The sequence below is a fragment of the Lynx canadensis genome, chromosome B3 (genome assembly GCF_007474595.2).
Source record: "Lynx canadensis isolate LIC74 chromosome B3, mLynCan4.pri.v2, whole genome shotgun sequence".
Lineage (NCBI taxonomy): Eukaryota > Metazoa > Chordata > Mammalia > Carnivora > Felidae > Lynx > Lynx canadensis.
Window position 1 is genome coordinate 146,816,965 of NC_044308.2, and position 18,873 is coordinate 146,835,837.

Genomic DNA, 18,873 nt, shown 5'->3' on the forward strand with positions numbered 1-18,873 from the left:
TGATTACTTGAGAATGGATGGGGCTGAAGTCCCTAACTTTTCACAGGCTCACCTCTGTGTGGTTATTCCAGAAGGCTCTCAAAAAACCAAAGTGGGAATCCTAGGCAGATCCTTATCTACGGTTAAACTCACTGAAAGGTAGGCAAGAGAAAGAGACCAGGGATTCACATTCATCGGGCTCCAAATGGATGCCAGAGTCATCTATAGGCTCTTGTGCCTGCCTTTCTAATTCATTTCATTGGGTGCTCCATTCAGTCTCATGGTCTCAGTCTCCCACATTTGGAAATTTGCTCTCCAGGGAGGCACAGCTTGTGCTAGGTGGAACCTAATGCCAGTCCCCTTCCCTCACAGCCCACAGACACCCCAGTGTGGAACAGGCAGTGTGGGTGGGTGGTAGCCCTCCATTATCCTGAACCCACATTGGGACTGGGGGAAGACAGATTACCTGGAGAATGAGAAAATGTTCAGTGTGCAAACACACAGTTTTGGAGACAGCTCATGAATTTGTCCCTGAAAGAGCTGGTGTGAACGTCTCTTAATTCTGGAAGCATATACCTCAGTTCAAGACCCAGATGCTGACTCAGGTCCTCTGCACATAATCTCGGGCTCATTTTGGGCTCTTGGAAACTTAGATATATACGTAGAGGCCACAAGCATGCAGTTTTTAAGTTTTATTTCAGCGTTCTGGTCAATGAGCCATGAGAGATGTGTGTCAGAGCCGTGATGTGCCTGTGAACCCCTGTGTCTCCTGCAGACCCCCGAAACGTGGATGTCTGCTCTTCAGCCTCATTACTGTATTTTCACACATGTGCCAGTTGGATTGTCTATAGTTGTTCAGCAGTCAGGAGGCTAATTATAGATTGTCGTCAGCAACAATCAGTCCCTTAAGTTTCTCGGGGTTGATAATTTGACATTTGTGGCGACACCACAAGGAATGCAGCTATTATGGCTTAAATGGGACCAAAAACCGCTCTGAGATATAACAGGGATTCATGAGTTTGCCTGACTGGCTGCATTCTTCTTGGAGGGGTTCACTGTCTGTGCTCCCACTGTCGTTCAGTGCACCATGGAGGATCCCAGCTTATGTGGCAATGGCAGTTCCTATTATTGTTGCACAACCCTCTGTGACTGCATTTCTCCGGGATACAGTCATAATTCAGCTCAGCCACACTGCCAGTTCAGTAGGTGTCCTGACAGAACTTTCTAGGAGCATAGGGGGTACCAGTTCTCACATGACCAATATCGGTTGTGCTATGACATGAACCCAGCCGCAAACACCAGAACCCTGAGATCTCAGACGGATGGAATCCAACATGTTCTTGCAGCTGAGGGAGATGTGTGACAATCCTACACTGCAGCCTTCCACATGGCACATCTGTGTGGGAACAGGGTTCAGTGTTGAAATCCCCAGGGTCTTCTGCAGTGTCCATATCGGCTGCTTTTTTGATTTATGGTATAGCAGACATCTTCACCTTTCCAGAATTTTTGCAAAGATTTCTTGGCAGTGCATAGTGCGGTCAGTGCAGTTCCCATGATAGCAGCAGCCCTCTTCAGTGCACGCGGTTCCATCTTGCATATGGAAGTCATCAGGGCATGACAAGGACACCCCACGGCAGGACTCTGGAAGATCAAATATATTTTGGATTGGCCTGCCAAGTATCCCAGCATCGAAATAGGTGCAGTTTGTATAGCATCTGCCTGTATCACATTTGTCCCCAGGGGTTAAAATACAATCACTCTTACAGCATAGATTGCTATAGCACTGCTCTAAGGAGCTGCAGTCACAATGCTTGCCTGGGTCAGCTAAGTAGTTTCCAAAATGATTGTGGATCAGGCTTTTATTTCAATGCACCATTTAGATCTTGAAGAGGCACTTGCCTAATCTGCCACTCATTTTGTGCTGCATATGAATGAAAGAACACTTCCTGAAAGCTTCAGGTATACAAGAGAATTGGGTCCTAATGCAGTTGGACCTTTTCTGGCAAGCATATTCATCAGTGTCAACCCACAAACCAATATTTTTTGCAATCTGATGTGTTGCTATGACAGAAAAGAGTAAATAATATCTGCCTAAATAACCCATCATGATAGGGCTTGTGGATGGCATATACTACATACAACTGGACTGAAATTAACTTCATGGGATCCATCTCAAATCGCAACTAAGGATGAATGTGGTTTAAGAATTCGAAAACCCTTGGACTCATAGTATCAAAAAAAAAAGGACTCTGATGCAACACATATTTGCCCATGTTAGCTGGATCTCTCTCATTATAAATTATCATGAAACCAATATAGTAACTTACATGAATCCCATGAAACAATGAGTCAATTAAGCTAACTAGTCTCATTAAGAATTGGGCACATTTTGACACGTGGTTGACACGTGGTTGAACACACTGTATATTGTTTAGGGTCTGAGAGCAAAATTCCGTGATGGGATGACTACAACTTACTAGAGATACTGAGCACTGCACTGGTATTTGCTTGAGGAATAGGGGTCCCTATCCTCCTTATATCCCAGGTTATAAGTAGGTCCTGTTGCATTGGTGTCTGCCACTCTCTGAGAAACAATGTGTTCAAATGTTGGGAATCGCTGAGGTGTCTGATTTCATAGGCAAGGTCATCCAACTTCATGATACCTTCAAGGCCCTGATAGCACGTATCCATGGTGACCATGGAAAGAGGAATCTCCTCCAGGTAGCTGAGGTAGTAACAGTCTGGAGGCATGGAGGGGTAGTCCATCTGCATGGCTCCCTGATCATCCTGAGTCATCATCAGCAGATGTCTGGACCTAAAGGATTTCTTACGCTATATGTGGATAATGTGTCTCTTGTCCCCAAAACACAGGCTACAGGACAGCCAGCCAGTCATCTGAATGCCCTTGCTGTTGTGCAGCTCCTTCTTTGTAATTACCACCTCAAGGAGATGTAGAGCCATGAGGGACAACCTTGAGAACCCTGGACAGGAGCCAGAACTGCCCAGAGTGCAAACTTCAAGAGGGATGCCCTCAAGGTGACCTGGCCCTCTGCCAGCCTCATGCCCCTGCTCCGGGACATCTGCCAGTGATAGTGGATAAATGGAGGATCCTCAGCAAAGTGAGGTCTAGGCCATCTGACAGAACGGAGGGCTGTACCGGGTGGCCTGCACCCTGCACCTGGGATCCACTTGTGGGGTTAGGTAACAGTCCCAGGGTGTGGCATTGTGTAACCCTGCACAAAGTTCAGCTGGGGTGGATGTGGGAGAAGCAGGTGAGCCAGTTCAGGCGTGCTCACATGGACATAGTAACTACTTGGACCCAGAGACATGGCTCTTTTCAACACATTCCATCTTTAATCTAGCTAGTGAATATGGGATATGAAATTTTAACACCCTGAACTTCTCTACCAATTCTATGTCCTGTGGTACTGCTGGGTCACTTTCTATGGATGACTACTTTTCCTCATTATGGAGACCAATGCTTCCTACTTCCTTGGGATGTGGAGGTGGACATTGCAAATTTTACCTTTATAGGCGACTAAAAAAATAGCTTTGTCGTTTTTCATGTTTCATTCTGATTAGACATTAGTTTTCCAGCCATTTGATCCTTTTGGTTTTTGGTTTGAAGCTTCCTCTGAGTTTACTGAGGAAACATTTCCCAGTATTCTGTCATGATTGGTGAAGTACAAGGTTGTATTTTAGTATTTTTTTATGCCAGCTGGGGAGAATAGAAAGTACTGCTGACCATGTGTGAGCCCCAGTGGTTTTCCGCTCTAATCCCTTATTGGTGTTCTTTCCTGGCCTCTGGCAGTCTCCTGCCATGCATGTGTGGTTCCCTCCTCAGCTGGAGATGCCAGGGAGTTGAGGTAACTTTGGCAGCTTGCACCGTGGAGTCTGCACATGATCAAAAGATGGTATCAACCATGGAACTCCCTTGTTTGATTAAATATGCTCTACTCCTTTAAAACCCCCTGCGTCAGGGAGAAACCTCAGTGTTGGCTTTTGGACAGGAGTCTGCATTCTCACCAGTGGCTGGCCTTGTGCATAAAGCTCAAATTCCTTTCCTACCAAGGCTAAAACTTTGAACGTTGACCTTTCCAGCAACAGGTAGCTGAATTCGGGTTTTGATAACAATAAAACAGAGTGGAGTGGCAGTTGCCAGGGGCTGGCAGCGAGGCGCAATGAAGGTTAGATATCAAGGGGTGTGATTTTCTGTTATGGAAGACGACTAAGTTCTAGAGGTCTTCTCCACAACATTACATGTGTAGTTAACAATATTGTACTGTACAGTTAAAATTTAGTGAAGAGGGTGGATCTCGTTTCAGTGAGATCTTACCACAATACACGAGTTTTGCTTCTCACACAAAGTATGCATGGACACACACTCTGTGCTGATAAGTGAAAATAATTAAAAAAATGTACATACTTTGGATCCTAACCCTGGGGATATGCCATTTACAAATATCCTCTTCCATTCCATAGGTTGCCTTTTAGTTTTGTTTATTGTTTCCTTTACTGTGCAGAAGCTTGCTATTTTGAGGTACTCCCAAGAGTTCATATATGTATGTATTTAATTTTCTTGTAATATTTTTAATTTAAATTTTAGTGTGTTAACCGACAGTAGTATTGATTTCAGGTGTAGAATTTAGTGATTCATCACGTACATATAACACCCAGTTCTCATCTCAACAAGTGCCCTCCTTAATGTCTATCTCCCTTTTAGCCCAACTTCCCCACATCCCCTGTTTGTTCTCTGTATTTAAGAGTCTCTTCCTATTTCTTCCCTCTCTTTTTTCTCTTATTTTTCCTTCCCCTATGTTGTGTTTCTTATATTCCACATATGAATGAAATCATATGATATTTGACTTTTTCTTACTGACTTATTTCACTTAGGTTAATACGTTGTTGTTCCACACACATTGTTGTAAATGAGAAGATTTCATTCTTTTTGATGGCTGAGTAATATTCCATTGTATATATTTACCATCTCTTCTTTATGTGTTCATCTCCTGATGGATATTTGGGCTCACCCACAATTTGCTTATTGTTGATAGGGCTGCCGTAAACATTGGGGTCCATGTGCCCCTTCGAATCAGCATTTTGGTATCCTTTGGATAAATACCTAGTAAAACAATTGCTCGATCACAGGATAGTTCTATTTTTAAATTTTTTCAGGAATCTCCACACTATTTTCCAGAATGGCTGCACCAGCTTGCATTCCCACCATGTTAATTTTAGCCATCCTGACAGGTGTGAGGTGTCATCTCATTGTGGTTTTGATTTATGTTCCCTGACAAGGAGTGACAATGAACCTCATTACACGTGTCTTTTCGGCATCTGGAGGTCTTCTTTGAAAAATGTCTATTCATGTCTTCCGACCATTTCTTCACTAGATTATTTGTTTTTTTCAGTGTCGAGTTTGATAAGTTCTTTATAGATTTTGGATACTAAGCCTTTATCTGATATGCCATTTGCAAATATCTTCTCCTATTTTGTCAGTTGCCTTTTAGTTTTTTTGATTGTTTCTTTGCTGGACAGAAGCTTTTTCTCTTGAGGTCCCAATAGTTCATTTTTGCTTTTGTTTCCCTTGCATCTGGGACATGTCCAGTAAGAAATTGTTCTGACCGTGGTCAAAGAGTTTGGTGCCTGTGTTTTCCTCTAGGATATTTATGGTTTCCTGTCTCATATTTAGGTCTGTCATCCATTTTGAATTTGTTTTCATGTTTATTGTAAGAAGGTGGTCCAGTTCCATTAGAGTTTCCTGTTGCTGTCCAGTTTTCCCAACACCATTTGTTGAAGGGACTGTCATTTTTCCATTTGATACTGTTTCCTGTTTTGTCAAAGATTAGTTGCCCATTTATGGGTTTCCTACTCTGTTCCATTAATCTATGTGTCTCTTTTTGTCCCAGGACTGTACTGTCTTGATGACTACAGCATTGTAATATAGCTTGAAATCCAGAATTGTGATGCCTCCATTTCTTTTCTTTTTTAGGATCTCTTTTGGTGTTCAAGGTCTTTTGTGGTTCCATGATAATTTTAGAATTATTTGTTTTAGCTCTGTGAGGAATGCTTGTATTATTTGACAGGGATATTTGCATTGAATTATTTGCATTGAATGTCTAGATTGCTTTGGGTATCAACATTTTAACAATGTCTTTTGTTTTAATCCATGTGCATGGAATATTTTTCCATTTCTTTGTATCTTCTTCGATTTGTGCCATAAATGTCCCAGGTTTTTCAGAGTAAAGCTCTTGTAACTCTTTAGTGAGGGTTATTTCTAGGTATCTTATGGTTTTTGGTGTAATTGTAAATGCGATAAATTCCTTGATTTCTCTTTCTCCTGCTTCATTATTGGTGCATCAAAATGTACAAATTTCTGTATGTTGATTTTGTATGCTGCAGCTTTACTGGTTTATTGTATCAGTTCTAGTGGGTTTTTTTTTTTTTTGGTGGCGCTTTTCAGGTTTTCTGAATATAGTATAAAGTTCAACTCCAAAACTGAATGATCCTATTTAAAAAATGAGCAGAAGACATGAATAGACTTTCCAAAATGCAACATACAGATGACCAATAAACACATGAAAAGATGCTCAACATCACTCATCATCAGGGAAATATAAATCAAAACTACAACGAAATATCAACTCACTCCTGTCAGAATGACTAAACTCAACTACACAAGGAACAACAGGTGTTTGTGAGGATACATAGAAAGAGGAACACTTTTGCACTGCTTGTGGGAATGGAAACTGGTGCAGGTTGTCTGGAAAACAGCATGGGCATTCCTCAAAATGCTAAAAATATAACTACCTTAGGATTGATCAATTGCACTACCAGGTATTTACCCAAAGGATACAAAAATACTAATTTAAAGGGGATTGCAACTGTACGTTTATAGCAGCCCTATCAAAAACAGCCCAGCTACGGAAACAGTCTAAGTAAGCATTGACTCATAAATGGATAAAGTATATGTGGTATATCTACACACACACACACACACACACACACACACACACACTCATACTCATACACTGGAATGTTTCTCAGCCCTGAAAGGAATGACATTTGCTATTTGTAATGATATGGATGGAGTTAGAGAGTATTATGCTAATTGAAACAAGTGAAAGACAAATATATGTTTTCATTCATATGTAGAATTTAAGAAACTTCAAATGGGAAATGGGACAAAGAAGAGAGAAGAGCTACACCAAGTAATAAACTTTTTTCAATGTTTTTAAATTTATGTTGAGGTAGAATGGGGGGAGGGGCAGAGGAAGCGGGAAGGAGAATCCCAAGCAGTCTCTTTGCTGTCAGTGCAGAAACCAAAATGGGGCTTGATCTCACAATCCATGAAATCAAGACATGAGCCCAAATCAAGAGTCTTAGGCTTAACCCATGGAACATATAAACCCAACAAAACAGATTCTTACCTATACAAAACAAACTTATGGTTACCAGAGGGAAGGTGGGAGGAGGTTTGGGGAAGTAGGTGATGGGGTTGCAGGGCCGCAGTCATAATGAGCACTGGGTGTTGTATGGAAATGTTGAATCACTATATTTTACACCTGAAAGTAATACTACATTGAATGTTTACTATGTGGAATATGAATAAAATCTCAAATGATGTATTTACAGTGTTTGCAAATGGCCTTGTTGGCATACAGCCCATGAAGAAACATTTATTCCAGAAAATATACTGATAGACAGAAAAGCTAGAATTTGGAGCTAAGGTATGTGCCTTTCCTTCCCCACCCCAGCTCAGCAAATGGAAACTCCAGTGCAAGTAGCTGGGACGATAGGCATGTGCCACTGAGCCTGGCTGCAACCTCCCCTCCAGACTATTGTATCCAATACACAGGGTTCCTGGTGACCAGCTCCTGTTCAGAGGACTCTTTCCCAGAGGGACAGGATGTCAGTGACCCTAAGCTGTTTGCTGTTTGAGGCCAAGCATCAGCAGGTGCCACTGAGATGAGCGACTCACTCATTGTAGGCAGCCTCACTCCCAGGATGGAAACTCTGCCTTGGGCACAGTCCACTTGGGATGCTGGGAGCCTGGTCGCCCAGACCTGACTTGTATGGCAGGGGTCTCATGCCACCAGGACAAGGAAGCCTCAAAGAAGTGCAGCTGCCACTCACCCCTAAACTGAGCCCTTATTTTGTCCCCACCTGCAACTGCAGAGTTTTGCCCAGGGCAGGGGGGAGCTGGAGCAATCCACTAAACCAAGATGCAAATCTGTTCCAGTACAACTGACTTCATTTACAGATGAGGGTGAGGAAGGTCTGGGCCTCATGTTGTGGGAGTCAGGTTCAGGAGACAGATGGTTTCAGTGGAGTATTCCTATCCTACTCCTCCTCACCTGCAGGAGAGAGCCAGAGCTATGGACAGTGGAGGGAACAGCTCCTGTAAGAACACATGTGAGATTATGGCCTCAACAACTCTCCATTCAGAGGAGTCCAAGGTTGTAGGTTTTAGTCTGTGGAGAGTTGAAACATGAGAGCATTGTTGAGCGCAGGACAGCATTCAACATGAGGCAGAGGAACTTATCATGTGAGTGTTGGGCAGAAAGAGATAAAGAAACCCAGCCAAACACTGCCACCCTGGGCTGGCTGTGTGAATGTCCCAGGCCACACCACCTCTGTAGTCTTTGAGACGACTTCCCTTCCCTCATAGCATGTCTTTGAGGTTCTCCTAGTTTCAATTCTGCATCAATAGCATCACATTTACGTGGCAAAGCATCCCATTGATGGAAGTTTCATACTTGGTTTATTCCTTTTTATTTAGAAAGACTTTTGCCTTATTCCTAGCTTCTAACACTAAGATGCTATAAATATTTACATACCATTTATTTTGTGAGCATGGGATTTCACTCTGGAGCAGGCACTCGGGAGTGGTATTTCCAGGTTACATGTTAAGTCATCCATGTATAATTTCATAAGCAACAGCCAACAGTTTTCCATAGCTGGTGTTCGTGTTTCATTCCTACCTGCAGTGTTTGAGGCCCCATGTGTCCTGGATGCTCACCTGGATGGTGTTGCCAGTGTTCCCTTCATACCTGAGCCCTCAGGATGAGTGCATAGGGCATCTATTGCATTCTTGATTTGAATTTCCTTGACAGTCGATGGTGTGAAGAGTCTTTTCCTGTCCTTACCTAATGTGTCTATAACCTCTAGGATGGGATGTTTACTATGCAAGGCTGTGCTTGTTTTATGGAGGTTTGTTTCCTTTCTTCCTATTGACTGTTGAGGGTTCTTAGCATATTCAGGATGCAAGTCCCTTGGTGGTTATGCAATTTGTGAATATTGTCTCTTCCTCTGTAAATTGTCTTACTGCTATTGATTGTCACGTGTTCAGAAAAAATTATTTGATTTTCACAAAGCCCATTTATACTATTTCTTTTTATGGGCCTTTGGTTCTTAGGTATAATTTTGGTTTTCATAATGATTGATTGCTTGTGACTGATAATTTTTTTTTTAATTTTTATTCTTGAGACAGAGAGAGAGAGAGAGTGCAAGTGGGCGAGAGGCAGAGAGAGGGAGACACAATCAGAAGCAGGCTCTAGGCTCCAAGCTGTAAGCATAGAAACTGACACAGGGCTCAAACCCATGAACCATGCGATCGTGAACTGAGCTGAAGTCAGATGCTTAAATGACTGAGCCACGAAGGCACACCACTAATTTCTTGATTTACAATATAACTAAAATATTTTTTTTTCTGGTTTCTCTCAATGCTGACTTGTTCGCTAACTGGTCTCTGGTCTCTGTTGTTTGTTTTTAAGTTTATAGTGTGTAGTAACTCATTTTCATGGCATGGTTTTTTCATAATATATGGAAATTCTGTTCTCATGCTGAAATTGAATTCAAGTTTCACAAGAGACGCTGTGTGTGTCTTTTTGGCCAGATTGTTCATCAGATTTGATCGATGTGCTCCGCGGTCAAAAAACACGTTAACCTTTCCAGGATTGGGGGTTTCTATATGTGTCAGGAGCCATTGAGCTCTGTGCCCACAATGAAGTTCGTGACTCAAGATTTTTCCTTCATAATTCTATGCGAAACTCTGACAATTCATTCTGTGCATTGTCACTGTCAGACACTTCATGAATAGAACACACTGAAACTGTTTTATCATTTCCTGAAATTATTTTTTGTTTTGCATGTTTGGGAGTATAAGATTTTTTCTTCCTTCCACGGGGAGCTTATACTGCATTTGTGGAATTATTCCAGGCTTCTCATCTCCTAATGCTTTTGCAACGTGCTGTACAGTGTTTCACTAAGTGCATATTTAGGTTTATTTGTACTCTGCCAGTTTGGGTGATAGGAGCCCATGAGACAGGCTGCACCATATGGGTTTTTATTTGTCCCCGTGTAAGTGATCGGTCATATTGAACGTTTATAGAACACATAGCCCCTCACTTTCATGCACCAGAAACAGGGGACATGCTTCTTTTCAAAGAGAAGGGAAAGGAATATAAGGGAGCAGAGCCAGCAAAGTGGCGGGAGGAAACCAGGAGCCTGGCAGGAATGGTCATCTCTCCACACTTTCCAGTTCTGCAGATGAGGGTCCCTGCTGTGGTCCAACCTGGGTTCTTGTGTAGGTGTCTGGACAAGCTGCCCATGGGGTGCGGCACAGTGGAGTTGGGAAGGGCAACTGTGGTTTGAATTCCAGCCCACCTGGAACCACTATAAAAGTCACGAGTGTGTTAATTAATGTCCACTAGTGTTAGGGATAAAATGAGTAAATGCAAGAAGTTACACTCACTACCATAGATTCCATGTTCATGACAATTTGTGACAATGTTTCTCCCTTCCTTTTTTTCTGCTTTTCTAACTTTTTAAGTTTGTGTTTAAATTTTTATTAGATTACATACTGTGTGATATTAATTTCAGTAGTAGAATTCACTGATTCATCACCTACATTCACATCCAGTACGCATCAGAACACGTGGCCTACTTAATCCCCATCATCCATTAACGCATCCCCTACACCCCTGTCCTCCAGCAACCCTCAGTTTGTTCTCTAATCTTAGAGTATTTTATATTTTTCTTGCTCTTTTTTCCCTTTCCCCTATGTTCATCTGCTGTGTTTCTTAAATTCCCCATATAAGGAAATAATATCATGCTTGTCTTTCTTTGACTGCCTTATGTCACTTAGCATGGTATCCTCTAACTGCATCAACATCTTTGCAAATGGCAAGATTTCATTCTTTTTTATGACTGAATAATATTCTAATGTACACATATAGCACATTCATCACTCAGTGGACTTTTGGTCTCTTTCCTCACTTTGGCTCTCATTGTTAATGCTGCTATAAACATTGGGGTGCATGGGCCTCCTAAAGTCAGAATTTTTGTATCTTTTGGGTGAATACCTAGTAGAACAATTACTGGAGTACAAGGTAGTTTCAGTTTTAAGTATTTAAACTGTTTTCTGGAATGGCCACACCCCTTTGCATTCCCACCAAGAGTATAAAAGGGTTCCCTTTTCTCCTCATCCTCATCAATATCTGTTGTTTCCTGAGTTGTTAATTTTAGCCATTCTGAGAGTTGTGAGGTCCTATCTCATTATAGTTTTGATTTGTATTTCCATGATGTTGAGTGATGATGAGTATTTTTCATTACCCATCTGGATGCTTTGTTTGGAAAAGTGTCTAGTCATGTCTTCTGCCCATTTCTTCACTGGATTATTTGTATTTTGGATGCTGAGTTTGATATGTTGTCTGTAGATTTTGGATAGTAAGGCTTTATGAGATATATCATTTGCAAATACCTTTTTCAATTCTGTAGGTTGCCTTTTAGAGTAGTTGATTGTTTCTTTAGTTGTGCAGAAGCTTTTTATTTTGATGAGGCCCCGGTTGTTAATGTTTGCTATTGTTTCCTTTGCCTTCTGAGACACGTCTAGTAAGAAGTTGCGATGTCCGATGTCAAAAAGTTGCTGCCTGAGTTCTCCTCTAGGATTTTGATGGTCTCCTGTCTCACATTTAGGTCGTTCACCCATTTTGAATTTATTTCTGTGTGTGGTATAAGAAAGTGGCTCGGTTTCATTCTTCTGCATGTTCTGGTTCAGTTTTCCCAACACCCTTCATTGAGAAGACTGCCTTTTGTTTTTGTTTTTTTTTCCATTACATAGTCTTTCCTACTTCATTCAAGATGAAGTGACCATACATGTGTGAGTCCATATCAGGGCTTACTATTCTGTTCTATTGATCTGTGTGTCTCTTTTGTGCTTGTAGCATACTGTCTTGATGACTACTGCTTTGTAATATACCATGAAGTCTGCAATCATAAAGTCTCCTGTTTCTTTGTGTAGCATAGACATGTCAACAATACTTGCACCTTCAATCCTGAACATTGACTGTGTTTCCATTTCTTTGTGTCATCCTCAGTTCTTTCATCGTGTTTGTATTTTTCAGAGTATAGATCTTTTAACCCTTTAGTTATCCTATTATTTTTGGTGCAATTGGAAAGGGATGGAATTTTTTTGGATTTGTCTTTCTGTTTCTTCATTATTACTATATACAAATGCAATAGATTTTTGCATGTTGATTTTGTTTCTTGTTACTTTGCTGAATTTGTGTATCAGTGCTTGCAATATTTTGGTGGATTCTTGGGTTTTCTATATAGAGTGTCATGTCATTGTGAAGAGTGAATGTTTGACTTCTTTCTTGCCAATTTGAATGCCTTTATTTCTTTTTGTTGTCTGCTTGTGAGGATAAGACTTCCAGTGCTATGTTAAGTAGAATGATGGGAGTGGGCATCTCTCTTGTGTTCCTGACAGTAGAGGAAAAGGTTTTTTCCCTACTGTGGATAGTACCTGTGGGGTTTTCATATATGGTCTTTATGATGTTAAGGTATGTTTCCTCTATGCCTTGTTGAGGGTTTTTATTAAGAAAGATTGCTGTACTTTGTCAAATGCTTTTTTTACATCTATTGAGAGGATCATATAGTTTTTATCCTTTATCTCATCGATGTGTTGTATGACATTGAGTCATTTGTGAATATTGAACCACCCTGACAGTCAAGGAATGAATCCCACCTGAGCATGGTAAATGATAATTTTAACGTATTTTTGGATTCAAGTTGCAATTGTTTTCTTGATAATTGTTGCATCCATGCTCATTAGGGCTAGTGGCTTTTAAGTCTCCTTTTTAGTGGGGTTTTGTTTGATTTGGAACCATGGTCATACTGTTCTTATAGAATGAGTTTGGACGTTTTCTTTCCATTTCTATTATTTGGAACAGTTTGGGAAGACTAGAATATTCTATGCTACTTAAATAGATTATTTACACTCTTCTTTAAATATCAGGTAGAATTCACCTGTGAAGCCATCAGGCCCTGGTCTTTTGTGTTTCAGTAGAGTTTTGATTACGGATCAATTGCTTTGTTCATTATCAGTCAGTTCAGGTTTTCTATTTCTTCCTATTTCAGTTACTGTAGTTTCCATTACTGTAGGAATTTATCCAGTTCTTCCAAATTGACCAGTTTGTTGGAATATAAATTTCCAAAATATTTTCTTCTGATTGTATTTCTTTGCTATTAGTTGTGATCTCTCGTCTTAAATTTGTGGTTATATTGACTTAGTCCTTTCTCTTTTGTTTTTCGTAATTCTGGCCTTGGGTTTATCATTTTTATTTATGATTCCAAAAACCAACTTATATTTTCATTGATCTGTCTAATGTTTTGTTTGTTTCTTTATTATTTGTGTGCTCTAATGTTTTCTATTTACCTTCTGCTGGCTTTAGGGTTCATTTGCTGTTCATTTTCTAGCTTCTTTAGTTGTGAAGTGGTTGTGTGTTTGAGATTTTTTTTTTTTCTTGAGTTTGGCCTGTATTGCTATATATTTCCCTCTTCCAACCACTTTTGCTGAATCCAGATGGCACTGGCATGTTTTCATTTTAATTTGCATCTATGTATTTTTTTATTGCTTCTTTAATTTCCTGAAAATCTCCTTCATTCTTTACCACAATGTTCTTTAACCTTATGTATTAGTGATGTTGCCAAAGTTTTTCTTGTGATTGACTTCACGTTTCATAGTGTTCAGTATGAAAATGTGCATGTATGATCTCAGTCTTTTTGAACTTGTAGTGAGCTGATTTATGACATAGTATGTGATCTGTTGTGGAGAATGTTGCATGTGCAGCCAAAAAGAATGAGTATTCTGTTGCTTTAGGGTGGAATGTTCTGAATATATCTGTTAAGTCCATTTGGTCCAGTGTGCCTTTCTAAGCCATTGTTTCCTTATTAATTTTGGCTTAGATGATGTGTCCATTGCTGTAAGTGGAGTGTTGAAGTTCTCTATTATTATTCTTATACTATTATCAATAAGTTTTTTGATGTTTCTTATTAATTTATATATATATCAGTGCTTACACTTTTGGTGTATAAATATTTAAAGCTTTATATCTTCTTGTTGGATAGACCCCTTCATGATGATGTACTGACTTCCTCATCTCTTGTAACAGACTTTGGTTTAAAATCTAGTTAGTGTGATATGAGTATGTACTACACCTTTCTTTTGATGTCCATTAGCCTGATAAATTGTTCTCCCTCCCCTCACTTTCCATCTACAGTTGCTTTAGGTTGAAAATGAGTCTATTGTAGGTAGTGTACAGAAGGTCTTGCATTTTTTTAATCCATTCTGATATCCTATGTCTTTTGATTGGACCATTTTTCCCTTTTACATTCACAGTGATTATTGATAGATATACACTTTTGCCATTGTGTTATCTCTAAAGTCCCTGTTTCTGGAGATTTTCTCTGCTTATATCTAGTATTTGTTTCTTTTAGTCTTCCTTTTCCACTCAAAGAGTCCCCTTTAATAATTCTTGCAGGGCGCTTGTTTAGAGGCCATGAACTCCTTTGGTTTTTGCTTTTCTGGGAAATTCTATCTCTTCTTGTAACCGAATGACCCTTTCTGGAGAAAGTATTCTTGGCTGCATAATTTTCAACTGAGCATGTTGTGGATATCATGTTACTCCCTTCTTGCCTGAAGGTTTCTGTGGATACTTCTGCCATAATCTTTTCTTTTATCTTCCCTGTTTAGTTAGTGACCTCTTTTGTCTTGGTGCTTATAGGGTTTTCCTTTTTCTGTGTATTTTACCAATTTCTCTCTGATATGTCTCAGTGTTGGCCTGCTTTTTTTTTAAATAATGGCATTCTCTGTGCCTCCTAGATGTGTATGTCTGTTTCCTTCCCCATTTGGGGGAATTTCCCATGGTAATTCACTCAGATAACTCTTCTTCCCTTGTTTTCTCCCTCTCCTTCTTCTGGGCCTCCTTTGAAAAGAATTTTAGTACACATTATGGAGTTGCTGAGATCCCTAATTATATGTTTGTGATGCAATATTTTAATTTTCCTCTTCCTTTATGCTTCATTTCCCCCATAATTTTATATTCTATGTCACTGGCTCATTCATCTGCTTTCCACCTTGAGGTCATTATATATCATCAGTTTCACATCTTGGTTACAGCATTTAAAATTTCAGCATGACTAGGTTTTAGGTCATTTCTATCTGCAGTAAGGGTTTCCTTTATGCCTCCTATGCTTTCCTCAAGCACAGCAAGTGTCCTTATGATAGTTGTTAAAAATTCTATTTCCTTGTGAGTGTTTTTAGAAATTCTGTTTGAGGCATATTAGTTATATGTGCTTTAATAATATCCCTGGCAATGACCTTTTATCGTTTTTTCTTTTGGGATGAATTCCTCCATCATGGTGTATGTCTATGTCTCTGCTTTCTTAAGTGTTTTAGAAAATCCTGTTTTGTTTTCTGCTTCTAGAGTAGTGTCTTTATTGAGAAGTGTTCAATTGCTGTTGAGGGCTTGACACTTTAGGAAGCATTTGTTGCATATTCTGTGTGCACTGTGCTGTCGTGTATTGGCTGCTCTGTCTCTCAGCTAAGTCCTCTGCAGAGTTTCTCCTTGTCTCCATTGATGAGTCTTTAGACATTGTCCACAATGTTGTGAGTTTTAACTAGGTGAGTTTGTTCTGCCTGTAAAAGAGGCGAATTCCTATTTCCCCTAGAGGTGAAGCTATGCCTCACTATATGGTCAGTAGACTTGGTGCTTTTGGGGGTATATGTCGTCTTTTGAGGGAGGGGCGTTGTGCTGATCTGGTTTCCAGGCCCTCTTTCTCTAGTCAGGAAGCACCTGAGGAAGGCAAGGGGGGGTATAGCTTGGTGTCAGTGGCTCAGCTTCTCCTGGGAGGTTCTGTGCTGCTCACTGAGTTCTGTCCATGCTGATTGGTGGGAGGAAATATTGGCATCAGCTCCCTGTCTAGTCCCTTGAGTTGGAGTTCCCAGCCTCCCCTGTTCAGGAAGCCCTCCCACAGAGAGAACAATCTGTACCTGTGGGTCCCAGGCTTCCATCAGAACCCTGCCTTCACCCTGTCTGTGTCCAAACCATTGGCCCACCTGGTGGCACAGGGCTCTTATGTTTTATCTCAGGAGCTATAGCTGGGTTTGAAAACTCCAAATTATATGTACTCAATGTGACTGGGACCCCACTGATCCTCTATGAGAGGGTCTCACTGTGCTGGGCCTGGAGCTAGTTATCCCAGGAGGGCAGTTGCATGAACACTAGGGGCTTGGAGTTCATGGTGAAGAACAACAAGAAGGCAGCGTTCAGTCGCTGCTCTCAACAGAGGCTCCTATGCTAATGACCAGGGCAGTGCAATGGTGCCTGTCAGCTCTCCTGCCCCACAAGAGGCAATACACCCTTTATGAAATGCACCCTGCGAAGGTAACTGTCTCTCCCCAAGTCGCCCAGGGGATTCTCAGACCACAATGCCCCCTATGCGACTCTGCCTTCCTTCTCCACAGAAGCACAGCTATGCCCACCAGGCTCCATGCCAGTCATGGCATGGACTTCTAAATCTTCAGTCTGTGAACTGCACATTTACAGGAGGTTGACTTGTCATGATTACCTTTATGTGTCATCTTGACTGCATCATGGGTGCCCAGACTCCCCACTGTTTCTGTGGATGTCTGTGAAGTGTTCCAGAAGAGACTGGCATTTCTATCCGTGGTTTCTGTCTGCTTGGGCATCACCCATTCCATTAAGGTTCTGAATAGAAACTGATGCAGAAGGAGGAGGAATTCCCTCAGTTTTACTTCCCATGTGCCTGTTCGAATTGGAACATTGGTCTCCTCTGGCCCTTGTTCTGAGAGTTACATCATCAGCTCTTCACGTTCTGAGACTAGAAAGTAGTTCAGAATCAGATGAGAATTACACCACTGGTTTCCCAGGGTCTCCAGCATGTGAGAGTGGAATGTGGGGGCTTATCAATGTATTTAGTCATGGAAACCAATGTTCTTTGGTTTCTGTTCCTCGGGAGAATCCTGACTAATACATGGAGATGAATTATCTCTTCTTTAGAGGAATTGGATAAAGCTGTGGCTCATTTAAAGTCCTGAGTAGCAAGTGCCAGGAGGGAAGTGTCACATTGTTTGGGACAAGTGCTGGGTGACGATAATGGGGGTCTGGGGGATCCTGTAGGCCTGGCTGCACAGTGAGTGCATCTGGGACTCCTGTAAAGGTTCAGCTGTTGTGCATCAGGAAATCTCCAATTCACTCATACTGAGGGACAGGAGTAAGGAATGCAAACAACTGTGTCTTTGTGCATGTTAGGGTAGTTTTCCTATGACAACACAGTTGCTAATTCAGAGAGTTAATAGATAAACACAGAATCCTGTGACCAGAGAGGCTCTCTAGAGAAACTGCTGTGTGGAGAGGAAGCCCCAGACCCTGACAGGAAACCTGCCTGTAACCTCCATCTGCACCTGCTCCTGGGAACACAAAGCAGAATTGTGCATAGTGTGCATCCCCTGTGGTGCTGTTCCCCTCCTGCAGGAAGGTTTGTGTCTGGGCTCCCAGTGAAGTCCCCTCACTGTGTCTCTTGCACAGTAATATGTGGCCGTGTCCTCGGTCTTCAGGCTGTTCATCTGCAGATACAGCGTGTTCTTGGAGTTGTCTCTGGAGATGGTGAATTGGCCCTTCACGGAGTCAGTGTAGCTTCTGCTACTTCCATCATCATAAATGTGTGCGACCCACTGCAGCCCCTTCCCTGGAGCCTGGCGGACCCAGTGTATGCTATAGCCACTGAAGGTGAATCCAGAGGCCACACAGGTGAGTCTCAGGGACCCCCCAGGCTTCACCAGGTCTCCCCCAGACTCCACCAGCTGCACGTCACACTGGACACCTGTAGACATAAAACATCTTGGTCAGGAAACTGTCACACATCCACTCTTTCTCAGTCATGTCCACTCACATATTCAGTGTCCCTCGTTCACCATGAATTACCTTTTAAAAGAGCAACAAGGAAAACCCAGCCAAGCACAAACTCCATGGTGAGGTGACTGTGTTCTGTCCTGGTCACAGAATGGGAACACCTGGGACTCCCGGGGCTGGGGCTCCTCTCCCAGCTGCAGGGTTGGAGCTGGACTGGTTTAATCAGCACAGGGAGGGCCCTATTTGCATATCCTCTGACTATGTATGAAGCTGCAGACTTAGATTTGTTTCAAATTTAAAACCATTGTTTGAGAGGCACTTCTAGATCACTTCTTGCAGAAGGGACTGTGACAGTATACATAATTCTAATCTGTGAACACAGTTATCTTTTCATCTGTGTTTGTCATTTTACATGTCTTTCTCCCAGCAGGTCATGTTTGGTATGCTATTTTACTTTTTAGTGAAATTTAATCCTAAATACATTATTTTGTGTCATATAAATTTAATATGTGTTTATTTTTGTGTGACAGATAGAAGGAGAGAGAGGTCAGAGAGAGAGAAGGGGACAGAGAATCCCAAGCAGGCTCTGCACAATCATTGCAGACCCTGCCTTAGAATTAAACTGAGGAACCATGAGATCATGACCTGAGCCAAAATCAACAGTAGGCACTTAACG

The 18,873-nt window shown here is 41.4% G+C and overlaps 1 pseudogene and 1 gene segment (V, D, J or C); both read right to left on the minus strand.

Annotated features, from left to right (window-relative positions):
- Window positions 1-1,031: 1,031 nt before the first annotated feature.
- LOC116737922 lies at window positions 1,032-3,041 on the minus strand (annotated as a pseudogene).
- A 220-nt stretch (window positions 3,042-3,261) lies between these two features.
- Window positions 3,262-18,411, minus strand: LOC115508091. The segment is given in 3 exon segments: window positions 3,262-3,270; window positions 17,858-18,168; window positions 18,270-18,411. Coding segments are annotated over 3 exon segments (366 nt in total).
- Window positions 18,412-18,873: the final 462 nt, after the last annotated feature.